The following is a 26,007-nucleotide window of genomic DNA, read 5'->3' on the forward strand; positions in this document are numbered from 1 at the left end:
CCGGCCCTCAGCAGCTCAGCCCAGGGCGAAGGCACGAGGTGGAGGAAGAGAGAGAGATTATTGAAGAGTTTGATTCCTAGGTCCAACCATGCCAAAAGCCAGAAATCTCTGGACTTTTCATTTATGTGAGCCAAGAGACATCATGCCCACCTTAATTTTTTTAAATAAACTTAGTTCACTAAGGTATCTGTTACTTGCAACCATCTCCTTCATATAAACGCTTTTCTTGGCTGAAGTTAGCCAGGGTGGGCTTGCAGCCAAAGAACCCCAATGTATGCCAAGACTTCATGATCCAGGCCTCAGGACTTCACCAGCCCTCCCCCCTCCTCCTCACTTGCAGCCACACTGAGCTACCTACCCTGGCTCCTCTCCCGCACCTCCACAGAGACCTTCCACATCCTCCTACCTTTGCCTAGAACACCCTTCCCCACTTTGCTTACTTATGGTGGGGACACCTCCTCCAAGAAGCCTTCTCTGGATGCCTGAGGTCTTGCAGACTTTCATTATCATGGTGTTGGCCATAGGCTGTTACGATTATTTATGCATCTGTCTTCCCCTATCCCAGACTGTGGGTAACTGGAGACAAGTCTGACCCATTGAGGTTACCCCCAGTGCCCAGTGCGGGAGCTGGCTCCGGGTGGGTGCTCCTCCACAGGCAATTGGAGTTCACGCCTTATCTGGGAGACATCAGGGTGCTTAGGTGGCCCACGATTTGTGATCAGAAACAGTATCAGATCATGACTCTCCCTATCCAGACATGGCCCCTGTGAGCTTCTGGACTGAATGGACAGTGTGTGTGTGTGCACGTGTGTGTGTGTGCTGGAAGTGACACCTACACTGTATTTTAGGAACCACATCAGCCAGAGAGAAGCATGTTGCTGCTTTATTGAAACTCCTTCCCCATCACACACAAAGCAATTCCACAGGGGGTGGTGAGCCTCTTGCACAGCTCTCCCCTCTGTACCCCCTCGCAGACCCCAGACAACCTGCCTCCTTGCCCCTGTCTCCTCCTTCGGGTCAGTTCCCTCAGGAGCCCCAGCCCACAGGGAAGAAGGCAAAGGGGGGGTGTTAGACCCAAACTTCCCCTACTGCCACCACCAAGAGACCCCAGGGCAGGTCTGCACCCACAAAGGGTTTGCCTGTTTACACTTCACTCATCTGTAGATTTAGTCCAAGAAACGGATTTGCCTGATTTCAGGGCTAAATTTCTGCATGACCACAAGCAGTGGGCAGAACTGAGTTGCCCACGACAAATTGGCAATGGGTAGGCTGGCCAGGGGAGTGGACTGCCGGCCTGTTACCGTGGCGGAGGCAGCCCCCTTCTCGGAACCCCCTGCTGCATGACCACACTGACCACGTGTGACTGCTTGTTGACCGTGACACTCTTCAGCACACCAGTCGTCTGTGTGAATGGACTGTCAGATGATAGAAACAACTGCTATTTCCTGGAACGAAGCCATGAAATGATGGCTTGGCAACTGACTGAACTTCCATTTGAATTAACAATTTTCAGCCACTCACACTGAACTGACCAGAGTGGGCAGCCGGTCACTGGATTAGACTGAATTGAATGGTTTGAGGGCTAATTGGATTTTTTTTTATTATTGAATTTTACCACTATTCAAAATTGACTGCCAGTTGGTTAGCTGACAATAATTGCTTAAGAAGAGGAAGAAACTGGACATCTGTCTTGGACTAATTGGTGGTTACTTGACTAGATTGCTGTGTGAACTGACAACTATTTACAAACCAATGCAAGAGGCTGTTGTTATTTGACCAAATGATGTTACTGAACTAACAAGTGTGCTTTTGATTCATCAGGCACTTGGTTAAACTGGTTACACTGAAAGCTATGGAACCACACTCACGGAATTTAGAATGACCGATCATTTAAACAAACATCAGTGCTGATCAAAACAAGCCGAGTGTGGTTGCACTGACCCAAGGAGTCAATCAGCCTAAAAGTTTGATCCAAGTGTGAGCATCTCCCAGGCCCCACAGGAAAAGCAGGCCAGCGAGGGGGACACAAGCAGATTGTCCTGAAGTCAGCTGGGTGGTTCAACCAGGCCACAGGGGCCACCAAAGCAAAGAAGTGGATCGCAAGGCAGCTCCGCCCCTCCCGGCACCAGGGCTGGGGCCCGGCGAGCATCAGACCTCTGAGTATGGGGGCGGCGCCAGGCCCCCCTCGGGAGTCTTGCATGGCAGAGACAGGGCTTCCTCGTAGGATGGCAGGACCACCTGGAGGGACAGAGATGAGGGCTGAGCATTGGCCAGAGGGAACCGTGACCCCAAACCAGAGTCACGGTGCTCCCACCTGCACATCTGGCAAAATGATGATGGTGATGATGACTGGCACACCTTGGCCACCTACTACATGCTAGGTGTTGCCTGCACAAGACCGGCATAGCCCCTGTTCCCACGGACAGACTTGCCTCTGCCTGTTCAACTCCAAGCCCCATTTTTGGTGACAACACACCATTTTCCCTGGGAAAACATTCTCAGTCCATGTGCTTTAGAAGAATTGGTCCCATCCCTCAAATCCAGGAGGTGGACATAGAACCTGGGGGTGGCCATTCAAAGTGAAATTCCATCCCCCTGGCTATCTCATTGGCTTGGGGATAGGCTCATGATCCAAGCTGGTCCAATCAGACGTGCTCCTGGGACTTTCTTGCTTGCTGGGGTTGCTGGGAGAGTGGGATATCAACCTAGGGATTTTGGCAGCCATTTTGCCACCCCAAGGACAGGGCTGCCTAAAAATGGAGCCAACACTGAGGAAAATAGAGTCAAGATATGGAGAGGCTGAGATCACATCCAGATCTGAGGCAGACCTATATTGAACTTCCAAATTCTAAGAGCTAATAAGTTCCTTTTTTTAACAAGTCAGATTGAGTTGGGTTTCTGTCACTTGCAACCAAAAGAGTCTTGACTAATACAATCCCCATTTTATAGATAAGGGAAGTGAGCTGCCAGTAATTTAAACTGGCTAATTTAAACTTTTCCACCACTTCTCCAGTCAGCTGCTTCTAAGTCACCTCATCCCTCTGTCTAGAAAGCTGCTTCCCTTTCCCAGTTAATGTGTAACAATTAACAGTCTAAGACTTGGTCAAGGGTCACCTCCTCCAGGAAGTCTTCCCTGACACCGCAGATGAGGCCAGGTATCTCCTCTATGCTCCCATTGCCCCTGTGCAGCACACAGAGTTGTAATTGGATGTTGGTGTCTGGATTCACTCTGGACTATACACTCCTCTAGAATGGGGTGAAATCTCTGTTTTCTCTGTACTCTTGGGGTTGGATATGAGGCCAACAAAGAGAAAGAGGCCGAAGTGTTGAATGCATGAATGAATGGTTGGAATCCTAGGCCATCAGAGCTGAAAGAGCTGGCCACATTTCTTCTGGTCGAACCTTCCTCTTACAAGTGGAGAAACTAAGCCCAGAGAGGAAGAGAGACTTCCCCCAAGACACAGTGTGCGGCAGAGCTGGAACTTGACCCCGCACCACCACCTCCAGGCTCACCTTCTGGAGCATCGCAGAGCTGCTCCTCTCCTCGGCCGAGTTCATGCACTTCATGAGCCTGTAGCATCTCCATACACACTTGAACATGTAGACCTGGAAAAAGGTCCAGGTCAGGTTCTGCTTCGCTGGGCCTCCTTCTCACCACCCCAGCAGGCCTGGGACAGATGCCAGGTGCTTCCTGGAAGCCCCAGCTCGGCCCAGAAGGCAGTAACCAGCTGCTGCTGCTCAGGGCCCTACTCTGATTAGAGGCTTTGGAAGCCTTCTGGGCTCCCCCACACCTCCCTGCCAGCAGTCCTGCCAGTCCCGCCTCCCCACACCCCCAGGGACTGGATGCTCGCTACCCGCTGAAACTGCCGTGCCCACCTAGAGACGGAGCTGACAGCAGGAAAGGTTTTCTTCAAGCTTGCTTATGATGTGCTGTTTTGAGAAGCACATTACAAAACAGTGTATGAGCAGGAACCTGTGTTTGTAAATGCAGAAGAATTAGGTGCACAGAAGTATATACCTGCCAGATGATATAAGCGACTGCTTTCTCTTAGCAGTTGGTGGAAGAATTGGAGAAACCCTGTCCAGGGTGGGGAGTGAAGTTCCCGTGGACGTGCTCAAAGTACAGTGACCCCAGACCGCCTCCTAAGGAAGGAGAGCAGGGCCTACCATCTGGAAGGTCTCTTGTTTTATGAGTCCAATGAGGGGCGCTTAGGGGGAGCAGAAATAAATTAAATGAACCATAAGAAAATGTGAAGGGCCAGGGAAGCCCCAGCTCAGTGTGGCCAGTGAAGCAGAGTGAGGAGCATAGAGAGAACCCCTCACCCAAGAAGGACAAAGAATAGGAGAGGGATGGGGGACAGAGAGCTGTGTGGCGGGGTTTGGGGCTGGTGCCTAGTAGTGTGTATGATGTAAACCCCCACACAGGTTTCCCCCAAGCCTTCAGGAAAATTCTCACTGTGTGTCACTAATGCACATGAGCTAGGTCAGTTCTTTTGAAGGAAGTGTAAGAGGAGTGAGGTTCTGTTTGCAGTTGGCGTTGGTGAAGGCAGACTGCTCAGGGTGTCAGATGAAAGGAGGAAGTGACGTCTGCTCCCATCCACCCACAGAAGAACTTGGGGGGAAACGCAGCCCCAGTCTGATGCTGGGCTATAAGTGCTGGGGGATGGCGGGCTGCTTGTCTTCTTTCCACTCATCTGTAGTTTCTAAATTTCTACAGTGATCGTGTGTTACTTCCACAATCAAAAAAGAATACTTTTCAGAGCCCTCCCTTCTGCTGAGCTGACATCAGCTCCCTGTGGCTTGAAGCCACAGGTCCCAGCTGTGGCCTCCAGAATCCCCGTGAGAGCCCTCTGGGTATCTGGAGGCAGTGATCCCGTTCCCCTGAGTCATCTCTTTCCCAAACTGAGTTGCCCGGTCTTCTCGACTCTCAAATGGCAGAATTGTCTTGCTTCTTCACCCTGTTGGCTGTGCTGCTATTAACACATTCCAGTCTGTCACCATCTTGCTAAGAAGTGGGACCTGAAAGTGGACTTATCCTCTGCTTCTGACCACCCCCGAGAAGAATACCACCATTCCCCTCCCTCCCTCTCATCACCAGGCCTCTAGTAATAAGACCTCAGGGCCCATCTACATGTTGATGCCTGAATCACACAACACTGTGACATGGGCAAAGCGAGACTTATTATATCCCTTTCATGGATGACACCCAAGGCCCAGAGGGAAGGGACTTGAAAACCAATCACCCAGGTAGTGAGGGGAGAGCTGCGATTCAGACCCAAGTCTTTCTTAATCTGATTCCAGACAGAACAGTTCTTCCTTCTCTTGCATCAGGGTCTCCCTGGGTTATACATTAAGTCCCTGACACCTGAACACAGGTGGTCTTCACAGATCCACATCCTGTAAACGGGGTATCTCTGAGGGCCCCCAGTGAGGTCGGGTGCGACTGTGGGAAGGCTGGAGTAAGGAGCCAGAGCCTGGCGGGGTGGCGGGGGTGCCGTAGCAGACACTGCTCTGCCCCCTAGCAGTCCAGCCCCAGGTGGGCCAGGAGCAGAGGAGACTCACCGACCCCCGGAGCTGCGGGGCCAGGTCCACTCACCTTCAGGATGAGGACAGTGATGAAGGCAATGGAGAAGATGATCATCATCTTGATGAACTGATTATGAGCCATTCCCTCCTGGCTGGGGAAATAATTCTGCAACAGATTTGGGAGCCACGTCAGTGCCTCTGGCCACATGGAGCTCTCACAGCATCCATCGAGGAATAACAAGCCAGCCCTCCACCTGTGTAGGAATGCAGGTGGCACAGCCACTATCTTGGCTGCTTCCTGCAAGGGCCCTAGGAGGCAGGTGTACTTCTGCCAGTCCCGTTTGACAGGTGAGCAAACCAGGTGCAAACCAGATGCAGCTGATGCCCCTCCACCACCGATGGCCCTTGCCTGGCTGGTGCACCTGTTCCCTAGCGGACAGCACGCCCTTCTCTGAGGATAGTCGGGACCACCTAATGCGGAAACACCGGGAAGGAATTTCCCCCCACTCCCCCGCAGAGGCAGCTCACAAAAGCGACTGACTAATGCAAGCTTACAGATCCAGGTAGGACAGCCTCTGTGGCATTTGCAGCCATGTGCATTCTTTGACACACCTTCCTTTAAAATATAGGGCCCATTTCCCCTCCCTCACGTGTGAGCCAGACTTAGAGACACTTCTCGCAAGTAACAGAGTGTGGCAGATGTGAGCTTGGCCTCCAAGACGAGGCTAAGGAGAGTGCCCTCCTTGCTTTCTTTTGAGCACTCATGTGAGGAAGGCCCGCAGCCTTATTAAAGGTGCACAGGGAGAGGAACCAGGGCAAGGAGCTGACAGCAGCGCTGAGAAGCTGTGGGAGTAGATCTCTCAGGCCCAGGCAAGCCCTGGGTTTCGGTAGCCCTAGCCCATCTCTGGTGCGACCTCATGAAAGACCCTGAATCAGAACCACCCAGCTAAGTCACCTCAAATTCCTAATCCTCAGCAACTGTGTGATGTCCCTACGTTTGGGCATCATTGCTAGGCAGGAATAAAAAACAAATATTACTGCTGGACGCAATTCACACTCCAGGGCTCCCTCTGGAATGGGGGCAGAGCCACTCCCAAAGCCACATGTCTACCTGGCTTCTTCCCTTTGTCCGACCTGCTCCTTCCAAGCTTCATCCTGAGAGGTCTCCCTCAACAAATCACTGGCATGAGAATGCTCCTCTCAGGCTCTGCTTCTAGGGAACCCAGCCTTAAGCACTGAGGCACAGAGATGGGAAGCAACCTGCTCAAGGCCACACAGCCAGAGCAGACCATTGGCCCAGACTCACCATGTGGTTCATGGACTTGAAGTTGAGATAGGTGGGCACTTCCATATAGGAGCTGCAGAGGGTCAGGATGCTCAGGCAGAAGTCCAGCAGCTGCAGGGTCATCAGTGGAACCTTAGAGGGGCCCTTTGTGGGGCAAAGAAGAGGGGGAAGAAGACAGACCAGCAATTAAGCCCCAACCCAGAGGCGCTGATACTGTGAGGCCCATGGTGGGCCCTTAACTTGAGAAACTTGGTATCAGAAACATCAGCAACTCTCTCACCCACCACACCCGAAAAGAAATCGAGCAATGGGGATTGCTCAGACATTTGCACCGAGGGCTGGTTGCAGACCCAGGACTAAAACCAGGGTCTCCTGACTCCCAGCCCAGGGCCCATCCGTGACACAGCTCCCCAGTCTCTTCTAGGACAACAGTCAGGTGAGCTGTGAGAAGCAACTTTTGGTGGGCGTGCCACAGTGACCGGCCCAAGCCAGCACGGGCATTCCCACTGCGCATGGTCATCATTGGCTTTAATCATTTTACCTCCCTTTCTTCAACCTGGTTACAAAGGAGGGACCAAGCAGGACTTGAGACTGAAATGGGGTGTGTGCCTATTCCAATCATGTAAGTTCCCACGTGGCTAGCATTTTGCTGAGCGCTAACCATGTGCTGAGCGCCCTTATACATTTTCCTCATTTAATGCTCCTAAGACATATTGATAAGATACAATCACAGACACATTTTACAGAAGAGATGGGATGATTTGGAAAGGCTCAGGGACTTGCTCAAACTCACCGACTAAGAGGGGACGGGGGGGCTCTCCCCTCACTGGCATGAGCCCCTCCCACCTCCCTAGGCTGGGCTGGTGGTGGGACGAGGGGTGGGGCTGGGTACTCACAGCCCTGCTGCTCCGGGAGGCAAACTTGAGGTAGGTAGGCAGCTCAATGTAGGAGCCCAGCAGGGTGAGCAGGCACAGGAAGAAGTCCATGATTTGCAGAGACAGGAAGGGCAGCAGGAACTTCTCCCGGTTCTGAAAGGCAAGCCCAGCACCATCGGGGGTTCCTTGTACAGCTCTGTCCCGCGCAGCCTGATGCTCCATGTGCCCCCTCGCCAGCAGCGTCCTTCCCTCCCCGGGTACCATGGCACACTCCCAAATCATGCCCGCCACTCCACTGAGGTCACTCCCTGTGGATCCACATGCCTTCCTCTGAGTGAGGCTCTGGGGACAGGGCGAAGGCAAGACCCAGGCCCTGAGTGTGAAGAGCTTTGGGGTCCCAGGAGGTGTAGGGGACAGCCCCTATCTACAGAGATAAGTGCTCCAGGGACTCCAACAGCAGGGTCTGACTCCATTTACTCTCAAGAACCGAAGAGGAAGGGCTTTGTGCCCATTCCTTCTCAGATGAGAAGGGATCAGAAAGGACTTCCTCGAGGTGGGCACCCCAGGACTAGGTCTGGAAAGAAGCAGGAGGGAAGGGGAGGGAACTGAAGGCAGCAGGCCCAGCATGGACAAAGGCCCTCCAGGGGGAACAGTCAGCCCTTCCTCTGTGTGGGCCCCTCCTGGGGGTATTCCGTCATGAGAAGAGGCCTAGGAGGCTGAGGCTGAAGTCCCTCTCCTTCAGCTGAAAGCAAGTGACCGCTGTGACCAGTACTAATGCATATGAACCCACAGCTGGGGACAAAATCACAGAGAGGGTGGTTTTGTGGTTTCTCATGTGGTTGTCTAAAATCACTCAGGAGGCCACTAAAACAACCCAGAATGAATCTCAGAGCCTTCAGGGACCATCTGATCCACCTTTCTAGCTGGATCATTTGTGTTTCTGTCCAAGTATTGGGAGCCGCTCCACCTAAGGTGGAACAACCTTGGTTCACAGGTTGGTGTAGGGGTGCAGGGCTTCCGGGAGGGGTGTGTCAGCTGAGGAGTAAATGGTGGCATTTCAGGGAAGGCTGGGACGTTCCAAAGCAGCACCAAATTTCTGCCCCACTCGGCTGGCCCTGTGGGTGCCAGGCCACTGCTAGCCCAGGAAAGACCCTCTTTCTGGGCCCTGCTCCCCTGGCTGTGTGGTGAGGCCCCGGCTTCCTGCCCCTTTGAGGGCTGGGGGCTCACAGGCTGCTCTGCAGGAAGCTGAGCCGCAGCCTGCCTCTCACTGGCTGACTGGCCGGGACTGAGCCAGACGTGCATGCTCTCTTCTGCTCCGGCTCCCTTGGCGATCACAAAGGCCACCGCTTTCTCTCCTCCCCCACGCCTCAAGATGACTCTGCTTCTTTCCACTATCAAAATCCCTGCCTCTTTTTCCATTTTAAAAGGATGTGGGTCACCAGCTAGTTTGGCCAGTGTCTGCGCCCGGTGGCAGTGGCTGTGGGAGCCTCCCCAGCCCCCCCCCCAGTGGAAGATGTATTCTAACAGGGAGCCCAGGCCTCCAGCCCAAGGATCCCATGCAGGAAGGGGGCTTTCCAAACAGTAAGTGTCAGGATCTCCAGGTGCACCTGGGGTCTCCAAAAATCCCTGCCTCCCACCCTCTCAGCAACCAATGCCGTCCACCAAGTGAGTCTGAATAGCAGTACCAGCCCCCAGGTCCTGGCTCCCCTCCCTTCCCCCGACCAGGCCCTCACCTTGACCACACCGATCAGCAGGCTCAAGCTGATGACAAAGAGCATGGTGATGAGCAGGAAGCTGGAGATCAGGTTGGCTGAAAGGCAAGGGAGAGCAATGAGAGGCCTGCAGAGCCCCTGGGGAACCCCTACTCGGGCTCCAAGAACCACACTTTGGGAACCACTGGTGTGGAGGCTATGACAGTGAACAAGAAAGGCCAGGCCTGCCCTCCTGCACTTCTCAGTCTTGAGGAGCTACAAAGACAGCAAATGGAACATTTCAGGTTGAACAGGACGGTGTAAGAGCGAGTGCAGCAGGGAGGCAGCCTCGGGGTCTGATTTAGCCAGAGTGAGGCTGGGGAAGACTTCTAAGAAGGCGGCACATGAATGACCAGGATTCCAGGCAGAGGCCCCGACACAAGGCTGAGCTTGGTGTGGCCAGTGCAGTTGGAGCTCGGGGAGAAAGCTGCTAAGGCCAGAGAGGTCAACAGGAACCTGACCCCGTAGTGAGGACTTTCCATTTTATTCCAGTGTGATGGGCAGCCAGTCGAGGGTGTCAGCAGGACAGCCCTGCTGTCCCCTTTCTAAGCTGGTTAGGTCTGCAGAGCAGAATCCTATCTGCTCTCACTGGAGACTTGGGTGGGATAATAGACCATCTCCATTTGCAGATGAAAGAGCCAGGCCTCAAAGATCTGGGCCTCAAGCTCCACGCTGTCCACCCCTGGCTGGGGCCCCTCTCCTGCCCCATTCCCCTGCCCCACTCCCCCTCTGGAGTCCCCTGGACCTACCGATCCTGAGGTAGCCTGTCCGCCAAATCTTGCAGGAGGCCTTGCCGTGGACCACCTCCACGGAGTGCTCGATGAACAGCAATATGCTCATGATCTAGGGGGCAGAACAGAGCATCAGTCACCAGGGCCTGCCCGCCAGCCCCCTCTCACCTTGATGGTGTGCAGTCAGGGACCTGGGCGGAGGGGTCCTAGAGAAGATGGGATGCTGGTCAGCGAAGCATCCTGGATCACAGGGTGGCCTGTACAGATAGACAGCTGAAGCTCATGGTCCTCCTTTTTCTTCTTCCCAGCTGTGTGAGCTTGGCAAGTTACTTGACCTCTCTGTGCCTCAGTTCCCCTTCTGTATAATGAAGGTAATACTAGTAGCTACCTAAGGAGGCTATTATGAAGAGTAAATGAGAGCACTTAAAGCCATGCCCGGCTCTCAGTAAGGCAGTAACTGTGAAGGTAAGTCTTAGCGAAGGTAAGCCTTGAAGAGGTAGGGGGTGCTGAGGGCTCTTGCTGGGTATTGGGCTCCTCCTCTGCACCCCCATTTATAACAACAGGCTCTGAGCATCATGGGATCTAAGTCACAGCATCTGAGCACCACAGAGCTGCAAGTTCTTGGAATCATCAACACGGGCTTGGCAGCATCTGACTCGTGAATCCCAGGTGCTCTATCAACCCCATCCTCCATGGCCCTTCAATTTCCCCATTTGTAAAATAGGGCTAATAATAGTACCTGCCTCATGGGGTTGTAGTGGGTCCAGATGAACTAATTCACTTAAAGTGTCTGGCAGATAGTAAACACTCAATCTACATTCACTATTATTAATGCTCGTATCCCCACGGGAGTGTAGGTTCCAGACAGTGAAGGTCTGCATCCCTCTCGTTCCTGCTCTAGCTTTTGTATCTGATGAACGGATGGATGGATGGATGAACACCATCCCCTCAGAGGACCATTGCTAAGGATGGTGGAGAAGGGGCAAATCTGATGGGCCTGAGTGTTGCAGTGGACCTGACTACAGCTGACATCCAATCACACAACTGAAATTTGAAAGAACCTTGGAGGTCACCTTACTCATCCCCTCCAAACCAAGGCAAGAATCCTAGGCCCTGCAGTTTCTTTAAATGCTGCCAGCCTGGGGAGCTCACAGTCTTCTGTGTCCATGTCCTTGCAGCAAGCCTTCTGCCCTTCCCCCACCACACACACACAGTTCTCCAGGCACCATCTGTCCATACTGAGATAAGACTATCTCCTCCCTTATAGTGGTTGCCCTACCTCTATTAATACGGCCTAGTTTACATTGCCATTCTCAGTGGCCCTGCACTAGTAACTCATGCTCGGCTGACCAGCAACCAGACACCCATGTGTTCCCCCTTGTTAACTGTCTGGGTTTTTTAGCTCAGAGGCAGGTCTCAGTCTGTCTTCCTGACATGTGACATCCTGTTCAGGGGGTCAGAAAGGGACAGCACAGAAGAGCTGAGTTCCAGAGTCAGGCAAAGATGGATTTGAATCCAGGTCAGTATGTGACCTTCGGTAAGCCACTTCATATCTCAGTTTTCTCACCTGGGAACATGATCACTGGGTTCAGAGAGGAATAAATTGCATTGTACCTGTAAAGTGCTGAGCTTGGGGCTCAGCAGCAGGCGCTCAGCAAACACAACCTGCTCTTTGTGGTCTGAGCTTATGGGGTGGTCGAGCAGTACCAGTAGCAGGGTTCCAGGAGGTGGGCAGTGAGTTCACCTTTGCTGCCCACTCGACCTGGTGCTCAGTGAACCACAGGGGCTTCCTCACCAGGACGATTGAGGGCAGCCCAGAGTGGAAGGCAAGGGCAGTGGGCACTGTGGCTGGGCGCTGAGAGAGAAAAGGTGTTTCCTCAGCCCCTCTTTCCCCAATTTTGCCTTTAATGAGGGAAAGAGAAAAGGAAGCAGTTGACAGCTCAGTCCAAGACAGAACAGAGCACCCTGCAAGATGCTGAGCTCCCTGTCTACTCCCTAGCAGAGCACAGATGAGTTCCAGGCACATGAGGACCCACACCAGACATTTCATGAGAAGACTTTTGAAGTCTCAGGGACCCAGGACTGTCGAGATCAGGAACATAGCTCAGAATCAGATAATCCTAACCTCTGCTTGCTGGAAAGAGCCTCTATCCATTTATTTTATAAGGTCCCTCTGCTTGTTTTATAAGCTCAGAGAGGTTAGGTGGTTACCCGAGGACACACAGCAAGTTAAGGACAGAGTTGGAGATTGGAAACCAAGCCTCCCAGTGCTGTCCCGGTGCTTTCTCACACATCCCCCTCCCCAAAACACCTCAGAGCCCCTGCCAGTCCCCATCCAGAGGGCTCAGACATGCAGTATCTGTCAGTACAACCTTTGAACACACTCCTCTACACTTCTTTATTTCAAAATTATGCATATGTGCTACTGGCCTGGTTTATCACAAATATCTTAACACACAAATCCAGTGATCAGTAAAGAGTATGACTGAAATACTTAGAAAATCTCAGTTGTCACCCTGAGGTCCCAGTGGTTACCTTGGGCATCACCCCACTTTGGAGACCACTGCTAACCCACAAGGCCCACTAACTCTTCAGTCAGGCCCCAGCGTCCCTCACAGCCCTGCCAGCTTGCCTGTGATCCTGCCATTAGCAACCCAACTGCCTGTCCCCAACCCTCCCCCTCAAATATCCCAAGGCCCCAGGAAGGGGAGGGGCATTTGTACAGCCTGACTCCACGCCAGGTGTGCCACCCACACATCCCAGTGACTCTCCCAAACCCAGCAAGGGAACTATTCTTAAAATGCACACCCTCGTTTCACAGATGAGAAAGTGAGGCTCAGAGAGGTCCAGTAACTTGTCCAAGGCCTGCCAGCTGGTAATCTGTAGGGCCAGGATTCAAGCCCAGGCCGATAGGCCCAGATCTGAGTCTCTCCCCTGCTCCAGTCCTCGCAGCATCTCCCAGCCTCCCGGTTCTGCCTAAGGCCTGCCTCTTCCCCACTCTCATGTCAGTGCCCTCGTGGACTCAGTGGGGCACCCATCTGCTCTTCCCTCTCCACAGCTTGTGCAGGAAGCGGCAGCAGGCACCAGATGTGCTTCTGCTTTCGTAAAAAAGCATGTTCCAGATGAGAACCCTAAGGCTGATAGAAAGTGAGAACCAGCCCCAGGTCAGAGTGAGGCAGCCTCAGAGCCTGGCTCAGACCATCTCTGGCCCCTAACCTTCAACCAAAGACACCAGTCCCCGACCCAGGAGGAATACAAGAGTCTCAGCTCCCTAGGAGATGGGATGGAGAAGAATTGATATTTATTGAGCACCTACTGTGTGCTCAGACCTGTGCACCCAGGCTTACAGTGCCATCTCCCAAAACCCTAGCAGGGCCCAGCCCCTGGTTTTTTCAACTATCTGTCCACCCTCCCCCCGCAGCCAGCCCCCAGCCTCAGACACCCATAGCTTAAGAGGATATGAGAGGCCTCTCCCACTGCCTCACTGCTGCATAACCCTGGCCAGGTCCTGGATCCTCCCTGGCCCCCGTTGACTCCCTTGCGTCAATGAGGAGGATCACCTCGTTTGCACCCAGGCCCCTGGGACAACTGAACTTCTGCAAACTACGGCCTGTCACACCGGGCTGCCCAGGGTCTCCTGCCCTAGAGCCACCCTCTGCTCACCAGAAGCCTGTCACTGCTCCACCCAAGTCCCCAATCAAGAGCTATTTATATGTTCCAGAAAGTACCTGGCTTACCTACAACATATGCTGGGAGAGGCCCAAGAACCCCAAGAGTCCTGATTTCCCCGGCTGCCTGGCCCTCACCTTCCCCTCCTCCCCGCTGGTTTCCTCCTGGACACAGCGCTGCCTTCCCCCTGAGCTCTGAGGGCCCGGCTGGGTCATGACCTATGCCCTCCTGGGACAGCAACAGGCTTCTCTCCTCCCACAATACCCAGGCAGACAGCATCCACCCCCACCCATTTCTCCACTATAGCGTCTTCCCACTCTACTCCTTTGTTCTATGTTAGTGAGATCATGCTGAGACCAGAACTGGGGTGATCATTCTACTTTGCTAAGATCAGAGCTGGGGTGCTAGAGTTACAGGGTCCCAGGCCCAACCCAAGCTCTGTCCCCTTGAGCAAGCCACTAACCTTTCCGAACCTCAGTCACCTCATCTGAAAAATGGGCAGAATAACCAGGCCTGCCTCACGGGGCTGATGTCAGATCAGACATGCTAGCACAGAGCCAGGCACACAAGCGCTCCATAAATGAGCCGTGTGGGCAGTGCTCGTCAATCTGTACAGGTATTCATTTGCTTCCTCTGCATATTCACCCAGTCAGTGCTCTCTAAGCACATACCGCCTCCAGGAGCTGGTTGGATAAGCCACTGACCCGGACCTGCAGGTGTCACGGCCCCCAGAGGGGGGAAACTGACAGGTGACCAGTGTGTTCACATCACAACAGGGGATGTGTCAGGGGCTAAGGGCCCCTGATGAGGGAGTGATCCTTGCTGTCTGGAAGACCCAGGGAAGTTTCACAAACAGCAAAAGCTTGAGCAGGCTGTAAAGTGAAGTAGGAAGAGAAGAGAGAAGAGCATTCCAGGAAGGAGGAACATCAGGTGCAAAGGTCCAGAGTGGCAGTGCAGATCCAGGGACTCTTGCGGAAGGGAATGCCTCTTCCCAGAGACGGGGGATGTTACCAGGGAAAGTGAGGCCCAGAGAGAGGTAGTGGCTGGCCCAAGGTCACACAGCCTCTGGTAAAGCCAGGATAACTTTAGACCTCCTGAGGCCAAGCCAGGGCTCTGCTGCCCAAGCTTATCAGTCGTTGCCCGGCCAGCCCACCTCACTGCCACCCCTGCTCACCATTCCCCTTTTTCACCTCTTCCCTCTGCTTCTTCCTTTTCTCAGTTCCCCTTCTCCTCCTCACGGTCCCCTCTTTCTCCAAAACAAACAACCCCCCAGACTGAGCAATGAGGGAAGTGGCCAGGAGGCCAGGAGAATTTGTTTGTTTTCTTGGAGGCTCTGAGGAGCAACCAACAGCTTGAACTGGAATAAAGGGGGTAGGGGTTTAGGAGGAGAGAATTGGGGGTGGGGGGCGCAGGCAAGGAGGATGGGGCACTATTGACTATGTCTGTGGCCATAATAGGGGCTACATGTAGTGGAGGAAATTTTGGTTAGATGGGGCTGACAATGGTGACCATCGAGGAGGTGGGGACTGGCTGTCACGAGCTGGGTTTGGCATGGTGGTGACAATTATGATCATGTGGGCAGTGATAATAGAGACACTGGTGGAGGGCTGGTGATGATAGAGGTAACACCAGTGGGCATGCTCAGAGTTAACTGCATTCATCATATGGCCACGATGTGGCTGCTGACGTTGATAACAGTGGTGACATCACGATACAGCAATGGTGGTGGTGGTGACACCAGAGCCCGAGATTCTGAGGCTCATGTGCCAGTTCCCGGTCCAGGAAGGTGGGCCCACTCTCTCAGGCCTCCTGGGAGCTCAGAACCCACCCTCTCAGAAGCAGGCAGGCAGAGAGCCACCCCCTAAGAGCTTGGGGGTGGGGTGGGGGGGCAGGTGGTAAAGTTCACAGAGAAACCCAACCCTCATTGAGCAACTACTATGTGTCAGCCCGCACGTTTGCCCTTCCCTATTGGTGGACTTCGTTTCCTCTCCCCCACAAGTCTGTGAGGTCAGATTGTTCCCCTGTTCGCCTCTTAGGAGAGCAGGGGCCTGCATGTGGCTTGCCAGAGGTCACACAAGGAGTCAGGCCCCGGCTTGTCCTCAACCCTCCCCGACAGATAATGCAGCTTGTAAAGCGGGTCCCAAGTGCTCAGGCTTCCTGCCCCTCTCCCTTCCCAGGGCTGCTCCCGCCTGACCCTGTGTCCTCAGCTCTGGGCGCCTAGGGATGCAAGGGCTCCAATGCGCTCATAATGATCACCATGGCCTCCCTCCCTTTCACCTCACCCACCCACCCCGTTTTCTCTGGGGGCCCCGGGGCTGTCTGGGAGGAGGATGAGAGTACAAAACCAGATACATCAGCACCAAGAGGAAGCTCCCTACCCCCATCTCCACCCTGTACTTCCTGCCACTGCTTATCAGGGGGCGGCCGGGTGGGAGCCATCCCCGAAGCACTGTCTCCACAGCCGCGTCCCCAGCCAGCCAGATGCTTGGCTCAGCTGCAGCCCCAGCCAGGCTGCCCTTGCCTCCCCCCAGGGCTCTCTTCTTTCCTGAGGCTGCTGCTCTGTTGTCATCACTCCCATCCCCTCCACCTGGCCACTTTACTGCTCCATGCCTCAGTTTCCTCATTTATAGAACAGACAGGATTCACCTACTAGTGGAGCTGTTGTGAGGAGCAGAGGAGGTGACATATGTTGGCTACAGAAGACGGTGTTTCAGAAAGATGGACAGACCCACAGAAGCTCGTGTGTGCGGACACCAAACCGAAGGTCCCCCCTGGCCACAGCTGCTTTATTTGTAACAGCCCCAGACTGGAAACAACCCAACATCCTTCCACAGGAGGACAGGCAGATACATTGTGATATATTCATGCACCAAAACACTATGCAGCAAGGGGACGAAAGAGCTGGCTGCACGGTGAAGCTCACAAACATCACCTTGAGAGAAAACAGCCAGGCACAAAAGAGCACATGTATGTGCTATGTAACCACATCCCATGTGGCTCTAGAACTCCATTCGTTGGAAATGATGAGGGAGGGATACAAGCAACCTATTTCTTAATCTGAGTGGAGGTTCCCTGAGTGCGTTCACTCTGTAAAAGTTCAAGATATGTACATATGATAGATAAATTACACATCAATAAAGGGTTTGCAAAAGTAAAATAAATAGAGAATGGCTGGCACCTACTATGTGTCAGGCCCTGGGGGTTACAAAGATGAATCAGGCTGGACCAAGCCCTGGATAGGCCTCCCAGTCTCCATGCCACAAGATACAATCCACAGAGCCCCAACTGTTTGGGATGGGTGGGCCAACCTGGGATGGTGGCAAACACTGGGAGCTCCAGGAAGCCTTCTGAGAGGCAGTAAGTCTTAAAAGATTTCTCCCAAAGGGCAGTGGGAAGCGTGTTCCAGACAGAGGGAACAGCAAGAGCAAATGCAAAAGTGGGGCAATGCATTCAGGAAATTTTCTCCTGGGGACCCGAGGGCTGGGGTCATCCATGTGCCAGGTGCACAGGAGGCCCCTAGGAAATGTAGCTGCCATGAGGCCGGGATGGTGGAGGGATATAGAAGATGCTGGGGGAACTTGTGGTTTGACAAGGGTGGTGACTTAGGGGCTGGCAGAGCCTGGAGAGAGTGCTCAAGGCAGAAAGGATAGCTCACATAAAGGCACTGTGGCTGGGAGCCCACAAAGAACAGTACAGGAAGTGCCCCCAACAGATGGGAGCACTGTGTGGGGAGCAGCTAGCTCTGGCCCACGCAGTCTGAGAAAGTCAGCATGTCATCCTCAGATCCCCTTCCCCTACTCGGGACAGGCATGAGACAGCCCAGCAAGGAAACAGCCCTCCACCCTCTGCCATCTGCCCTTCCAGACCTGTCCCCTTGGAAGAATGGCAAGCCCTCCCCTGAAGGAACAGGCAGGATGGAATTCTGACCCAGCAAATCCCAGTGGCCTCTGCCATTCACTGCGGGGAAGGAGAGGGGGAGTTGTCACCAAATCTCCCTTTATGGGCAGCCCGTCGGGAACTCAGAGTCAGCCTCCAGGCTTGGCCCAAGCACCCAGCATCCTCCATTTCCTAAGCATGTGGGGAAGAGCCCTGCACCCCCAAAACCATCCCCATGACCCATCACTTCCCTGTGTACCTTCAGAGCAAAGGCCTCACGTGGTAAGGATTACCATTGCTATTTGGGCCTCTTCTGAACGCAGACACAGTATCATTTGGTCCTTCTGTCAGTTTTGTGATGCAGGTTCTGTTAAACCTATTATCATTCCCATTTTCCCCCAGTTTGCAGAGGAAATCAAGACTAATCTTTGCATGTGGGCTCCATGTCTCTAAGAACAAGGGTACCAGATGTTACAGTTGACCCCCACCCCGTCACTGCCAAGACGCCACGGTCTGGAGTAGGAGCAGAGCCAGGCATGAGCAGAGGCCTCAGTTTCCTCTTCTGTCAAAGAGGGGCTCCAGTGGTCACTGCCATTTGTGGGGTTCTCACTAGGCACCAGGTATATCTCCCACCTGGTTTCCTTTGAATCTCCAAACGACCCTGCAACTCAGGGTAATTGACCCCCATTTGACTGGGGAGGAACTGAGACTGGAGGGTCAGGGAGGGGCGCACTGGACCCACAGCAGGGCTGAGGACTGGAAAGGCAGCGTGCCTGCACCCTGAGCAGCTCTTGCTCAGCTTCCTGCCTCATTAGAGGTTCTATGTCCTCCTTCCCCCAGCAGGCTGAGGTCCCCAGGGAGACCAGTGCAGACCTCACTGCAAGCTCAGAGCGGAGTTCTGGTTCCAGAACGCTGCCCTGGGCTCAAAATAAAAGCCTCACTTCCTCGGGACCCGGCACCAGGGTGGTGATGGAGAAGCCTCAGCTTCTAACCCAGGCTCTGCTCTCCAGGCTCTGGGCCCAGACTAAGTAGGGCCCCAGCCCCTGCACCAGGGAGGACCCCCACCGGGTTGGTGCTCCCCCCAACCACCGCCCTCTGACAGCAGTGGGTCCTTCCACCCAACGTGGCCCTCGACAACTGGGACCACCACCCACCCCACCCCACTCCCATTCCCAGAAGCCCATTCCTTCCCTCCCCTTGGGCCTGAAAACCAGAATATGGGGACGCAACAAGTCCCAGCCTGGGGCTTGGCCTACCGTGGCCCACCTCACACAAGTTACTGACCACCATCACTTGGGCCCCTAGGTCTGGTACAGAAGAAATAGTTCAACTTTGCCCCCAGAAGGCCCTGTTTGTCACCCCCTATGGCCCAGTGGGTCCAGAGACCCCCTTGAGGGGCTGTGTGGGCCTCCAGTGTCTTATAAGCTAGAAGGTGTGGTAGGTACACTTTCCGAAGGTGATGAGCCCAGCTCGGTTCCAGCGAGGGCTTCTCAGCCATGGCACTGGGGAGGGGCCACAGCTCCCTCCCTGCCCCCACCAGCCTCCCCCACTCTCCAGGAAGGTCGCGCAGCCGCAGCAGCGGCAGGGACTAAGGCTCTCTGCCCCTCTCTGATGCGGGGGCATCAGGCGTGAAGGTGAAAAGGTCCTAACAGACTCATCCGGGGCTTTCCCCACCTGGCAGTTGGAGCCTATCTAGCGACCCCAAACAGATGAGTTTCAAAGAAGCAATCTGCTCCCACAGCTGATTCAGGGCACTCGTCTGACAGGCCCCCACTCCAGTGGGGCCACATCAGCTCAGTACCTCAGAATGGCCACTCCTGAGACAGGGGCTACTGGCCCTGTTGAACAGGTGAGGAAACTGAGGTCCAGACAGCAAGGGTGCTTGCCTGCTCAGTCACATCACAAGTGAGTGATGGAGATAGGTCTGTGATCTTTTCAACCCCAAAACAGATCAGAAAGAAGAGCTCCTAGGATTCTGAGAAAGACAAATGAGGAGGACTTCCTGGAAGAGGTGAGCTGGACCATAAGGAAAAAATGAAGACTGGGTGAGGGCAGGGCCTCCTCGTTCACTCGCGGGCTTATTCCACACACCTGTGTACTGGAGTGGTGGCCTAAGCAATCCCCTACCCTACCTCTCTGTGTGCCTGGAGCAAGTCAGGGACCTGCTGGGACCTCTGTTTTCTCATCTGTAAAGTAAGAGGGTTGGGCCAAGGAGAGATCTAGCCTTTCATCTATGAATCCTTAAAGCATCAAAGGACTTGGCCTCCCCCACCGTACCTCACAGCCATCCCTCCCTCAACCCCACTTTATGGACTTCTCATGACTCCAAAGCTTCATGTTGTCTTTCCCGCCTCCAAGCCTTCGCTCATGCTGCTGGCAGAACCAGGCGCAGTCCTTTTTTTCCCAACATAACCAGGCGCAGCCCTGTTCATCCTTAGCGCTCCAGCCTCCTCCAAGGAGCCTTTTCCTTACCTACCCTCCACTCTAGGACTAGGCCAAGGACCCTCATCTGTGCCCCCATAACAGCCAGCACGCCACCCATCAAAGCCATCATCACAGTTTCCTTAGACTGGAACCCCTGGAGGGCAGAGGCCGTGATGTGTTGGGCCTGTATCCTGGCCTGGGGCTAGGCACAGAAAATAAAGATACGTAAGAGTATTTATCTGCATTCAGTTAGAGACTCCTTTAAGTAATAGAGGTTGCTTCAGTTTCTTTTTTTCCAATTTAAAAAGTACTATACTTGAGCAATCAAGTAAATAAAGTAACATTGGATTATAACCCAAAGTATAAAATAAGTATCCACGAGTCCCTGCTGATATAAATAAGTAAAATCATTTATTTGTATAATAGATGAAGAGAACAGGCAAATCTCTCATGAGGAATTCCAAATATTACATAGCTACTCCAACCTCAAGGAGGGGGAGCACAACCTCCCACACACACTCTTAAAGGGTGGGTTGTGCAGAGCGACTTTCTTCCAAAGAGGGCGGTGTGGGGAGGAGGGGCTGTAACCCCATCGTGGAGAAGCCTGAAAAACACTGCCTCAGCCAGGTGATCAAGGCCAACAGCAACGGAATAAGACGTGTGGGTAGTAATGCTCTCGATGTGATGTGCTTGCTGAGAAGGGCACTTCACCTCTGCTGTCTGCCACCCAAAACATATTACCCTAGTCTCACCACGAGAAAGCCATCAGACAAGCCCCATTTGCTGGGTATTTGACAAACATGCATGCCCAGCACTCCTCAAAATTATCAAGCCATCAAACACAAGGCAACTGGGAGAAACTGTCCCAGCTGAGAGGAACCTACGGAGGCCTGGGTGGGAACCTGGGACCGGAAAAGGACATTAGGGAGAAGCTGAGGAAATCCGAATGAAGTATGGACTTTAGTTAATAATAGTGGATTGATATCGATCCCTCCAGTTGTGGGAGGTGTGTCATACTAAGGGACGTTAACAACAGGGGAAGCGGGGTGAGGGGTACACAGGAGCTCTGGACTATGCTCCCAAGTTTTCTGTAAATCCAAAACCGTTCCAGAAATTAAATGTTTATTTTTTAAAGTAGTACATGAACATTGTACCAAAGAGAGGGAATACTGAAAAGCAGAAAAAATAATTAGAGCTTTCACAATCCTAAAACTCAGAGACAGCTACAGCCAGCGTGAGCCTCCTCGCCTCCTCGCCTTGTCTTGGTATATCTGGCTGCTAAATGATTGAGATCACAGCAGGTTTAAGCTTTTTATCCAGACAATGCATTTCTAATGGAATTTCAAGATGCCTTGGAGAGGAAAGGTCAGGGAGGGAGATTTTCTGGGTAAAAGGGACCTCTGGGGGTCCCCACCTCCTGCCCTTGACTGAGGATGTGCTTTGGATTGCCAGACAAGCCAGGTCCAAAGACATTCACTTAAGAAAGCTCTCTGGCTACCCCTCATATGCAAGTTGGGTCTGAAATCAGCTGTGACCAGGGAATTCTCTACATAAACCCAGTGAAATCCTAAGGAAGGTCCTCCAGCCATTGGACATGGGACCAGTCTTCCCGTAATAACACCCCTGATGACTCACTAAACTGGGCACTGTCTCAGGACACCAAGGCCCAATTTAACGCTCCCTAGAGGGGCCAAGTCCACAAATAGCTCGCAATGTGCAGGGTCGTCGCCCATGACTGGTTCCAGATGACGACCAATCTGGGCAATTAATACAGCTGGGTGGCAGCTTCTTTTTTTCCATCCAGATGTTCAAGGCCCTGACAGCACACCTGCCACCCAATTTCTGGGCCACAGGAAAGCCCCAGACCCAGAGTTTTCTGGAAAGGAGCAGAGCCCTCCCACAAAGAGGCAGGGGTATGATTCCCCACTGGAGTCAACCAAGGACCCCAGCCTAGAGATGACTACCCAGGCCAGTCACACAGCCTCCAGACTCCTCTGTTCTCATGCCTTCTGCTCCAGAACATCCCATGGCTCCCCATGACTCACATTATAGACAGAGCTTTGCAATTGGAGGTGATATTGCCCCCCAGAGGACATTCAGCAATGTCTGGAGATATTTTGGGTTGTCACAACTTGGGGGTGGCTCCTGGCACCTAGTAGGCAGAGGCCAGGAATGCTGCTAAGCATGTACAATGTACAGTTCAGTACTCACAACAGTTCTCCAGCCTGAAATATCAATAGCACACTAGATGAAGGTGCAAACTCCTTGGCTTGTTACTCCAAGCCCCTACCACCTCCTGCTCCCCAACCTGAAGCCTCCAGTTTGGACTGTGTAGTGTCCCCAGCACAAGCCACTGTCCTTCAGCTTCCCACACCTGTGCACACCATTCCTCCCCACCCACACTCGCCACAACCAAACTCTACTTCACTGCCGATGGCACCACATCCAAGAAGTCCTCTCTGATCACTGGCCCACACATTCTCCAGCTCTGTGGCACTGATGTCACTTAACCACCACATACAGGGGAGGCCCTCAGGCAGTGTGATCAAGAGGAAACCTCAAGAGTCACAAAGTCCAGTATTTGCAGGGCAGCCTCAGGCCCAGGCAGCCTGCACATGGGTCCCACTGGGCATGCACAGAGATCTCTTTCACCTTGAGTCAGTCATTACTATGGAAACATCAGAAAATATAACACAAAAGTCTGCATTTCCTGCCAAAGTGTCACAAGAGAAGCCGCCAGAGCCCCCATTCCTTTGTGGCAACCATCAGTGGAAACAGAGAGCAGCCACCAGAGCTGACCCAGAACAGGCTCCCAGGTCAGCACAGGTCCATCTGCCCCACTACACGCACTCACATGACCTGTCTGGGCCCTGGAGGGCAAGAGTCTGAGACTCTGAGCCAGTCCACATCCACTCGCCCCTCATTTCATAAAAGGGAAACTGAGGCTCAGGAGAGGAACCTGTCCAAGGTCACACAGCCAGTTAGTGGAAGAGAGGGGTAAGGACCACAGGGGTGCCTCTCTGTACTACACCTTCCTTCCGAGAATGTTGCACAATCTCAGAGCTGAAGAGTCCCTGAGGAGATGGTGTGTGAAGAGCCAAGGTGCCATTCACTTCTCTCAAGATCACTCATGCATCAGCGGGAGCTAGGCAGGCAGCCTCCGAGCCGCCCCTGAACCAGCGTTCTGGGGTCTGGCAGCCTGCCTCCTGGTGCGCTGGCAGGAGGCTTGATGTCCGAGGCGTTACTATAATAAAGCCCTCAACCACATGCCAGGCACTGCCTACACACACCTTGTAGATATGAACTGCCCTGATCCTCACAACAACCTTATCAAAGAGGTATTATTATTCTCAGGCCCATTTTCAGATGAGGAAACTGAAGTTCAGAGAGGTTAAGTACGTGGCCATAGCTGCACAGCTAGGAGGTGGTGAGACAAGGATTTGCACACTGGAGTCTGCATCCCGAGACAGTGCCCTGACCACTGACTAGCACCGCTCTCTGAATCCTGGGCTCTGGGCACAGCCTTGCCTGCCCTGCCCAGACAGGAAGCAGAGGCAGCCAGTCCCAAGCAGTAAGTCGCCCGGCACAGCATGCCTTAGGCTAATTTTAAGGAAGCCCTTCTAGGCTCATGAGAGAACTGTTAACCACAGGCCCTGAGTCACCCTAGGAGGAAGGTGCCTGGGTCTGGGGGAGCTGGGTGTGGCTCGGAGTTGTGGGGTTGTGGATAGGTCTGCACAGGACCCTACAGAGACCCCATTCTTTGGCCGCCAAGACAAAGGTGGAGCCTCCGGCCCCAGGGGCCTGCAGCATGGCCAAACCCACTCAGAGATACCAGAAGACAAAGGCTCCACACCCCGACTGCGCCCACCAGCCTCCAATGGGGAACCGCTGGGCCCGTTCTTCCTCGGGCTGCCCTGTAGGAGCTGGCGCGGGGCAAGCCACCCTGCTCAGAGCACAAGACCTCAAGTTTTCTTTGGTGAGGAGAAGGCAGTGGTTTGCCTGAACTGGACGCTAAGAAGACTCAGCCCCTGCTCCCCAGTAGAAGCACAAAGGGGAGATTCCCATTTCTCATCCCCCCACAGCAGCCCAGGTCCCTGGGAAGAGGGCAAACTGTGCCTGTGACCTGACCCCATATCCTGGCAACAATCCCAGCACTTTCACACCCAGATGACCTTGTGGCTAGTATTCTGTCCCACTTTACAGAGGCAGAAACTGAGCCTCAGAGACGATGTACAGTACATTCACCTAGAACAAGAACCCTGCACCCATGCCTGCTCAGCTGCTAAAGGTCCCCTTCTACTGATCCGACTGAGCATGGTCTCCCCGGGCCTGCCCACACACTCACCACATGGTAGATGGCCAGAGCGGTGGTGGCAATGCGGACATTCAAGCAGCAGCAGGTCGGGCGGGTGGCAGCCGCGCGAGGGGCCATGGTGCTGCCGTCCCCGCCTCTGAGGCACTGAGGGCGAAGGAGCCTGTGCCTGGAGCAGGGCACAAAAGGGGAAGCTGCCGGCTGCCCTCCTCACTTCCTTCCTGCCCCTCAGAGGGCAGGGGCAAGGTCGTCACACTGGGGCGGGGCAGCTGGGAAGGGCCACAGCTGACCCTCTGCTGCTCCCTGGAGGGGCTTCCCTGGGGAGGCAGACCCTTACACCTTGGGTACCACCATTTGCTGGGGCTGGAGTTGACACAAATTCACACACTCTGCTTCCTGGATGCTCAACACCACCCTTGGAAGCGGGGACTGTTACCAAACTCATTTCCAGATAGAGAAACAGTGGTCCAGGGAGGTCAAGGCTTTCACCCAAAATCACACAGTAGTTAGTGCTGATGGCAGGATTCAAACCCAAGTCCCTCCAGCTGCAAAAGTAGCTATTGTCTGATGTTTTTCTTGCACGCTCTAAGTATGCTCCTCTTTGACTTCTTTAATACTCACCTCAACCTTTTGAGGGAGATACTGTTATTATCTCTATTTTATAGATGAAGGGACTGGGACACAGAGAGGGGAGGTGATTTGTCCAAAGTCACACAGCTCGCCTGCAGAGGAATGGGGATTTTGAGCCGAGGTTGGCTGGTTCTAACGCCCCGTCTTCAGAGCTGGTGCTCTCTTCAGTCTTCGTTCTTCCTGAGCTCTATTCATACCAGAACAAAAGAATAATTGCTAAGCAAATCCACCACCCTGGCCTAGGCTCTTCCCAGGGCCTCACAGCAATCTGGGAAACCCTCAGTCAAACCTTCCTTTGTGGGTCTCAAGGGCCCCCAATGCTCACATGCAATCAGGGATGATTTTCCTTACTCTTGGGGAAAGTTGGAATTAATAAACTGTGACTATGAGGCAAGCTGCACTGGGATCTATACTCCCTTCTCAGTTGATAAATTATCTATATTGCAGTGAAGGAAGAGAATATGAAACCTTACAAAATTCCTGTAAGATGCCTGCTCTGTCCAACACTGAGCTCACTTGCAATGCAAAGCTTTTGGTGGGGAGCACAGCCAGACCTCAGTGAAGTCCCACCCCCACATGAGATCACGGAGTTAGGATTGGCCACTAGAGCCACCCATTATTTCTGCCCCAGGAGAGGTTATAAAAGGTCTCTGAGCTCCTTCCCCTTGGCAGGAGTGGCTCTATTGGACCCACCAAACTTGGCTGTTGGACTTGATCAAAACTTTCTCTGCCTGCCAACAAGACCAAGGGGGCTTTGCAAGGTTGGGGCTTCTGGGTGATCCGACCAATCACGTCCCTACATCATTTTCAAGCCTGTTTGTTTGCTATCATAGGCCTTGCTGAGACCACACATTGTAGAAGGTTAGTACAGTGTAGTGGTTAAGCACTTGGGCTCTACAATTCACAGCCTAGGTTCAAATCCTGCCAG

General features: G+C 53.5%; 1 protein-coding gene across 1 annotated transcript; it reads right to left on the reverse strand.

Annotated features, from left to right (window-relative positions):
• Positions 1-865: 865 nt before the first annotated feature.
• LAPTM5 (lysosomal protein transmembrane 5) lies at positions 866-24,647 on the reverse strand. Its single transcript, XM_036885252.2, has 8 exons — positions 24,483-24,647; positions 10,187-10,280; positions 9,420-9,496; positions 7,708-7,839; positions 6,833-6,955; positions 5,597-5,692; positions 3,514-3,606; positions 866-2,238 (listed from the first exon to the last, which is right to left on the reverse strand). Exons 1-8 carry the CDS (start codon positions 24,567-24,569, stop codon positions 2,149-2,151), a joined length of 792 nt encoding a protein of 263 aa, XP_036741147.1. The 5' UTR covers positions 24,570-24,647; the 3' UTR covers positions 866-2,148.
• Between the last annotated feature and the right edge of the window lie 1,360 nt (positions 24,648-26,007).

This window comes from Manis pentadactyla, chromosome 4 (genome assembly GCF_030020395.1).
Source record: "Manis pentadactyla isolate mManPen7 chromosome 4, mManPen7.hap1, whole genome shotgun sequence".
In the NCBI taxonomy this organism is placed as follows: domain Eukaryota; kingdom Metazoa; phylum Chordata; class Mammalia; order Pholidota; family Manidae; genus Manis; species Manis pentadactyla.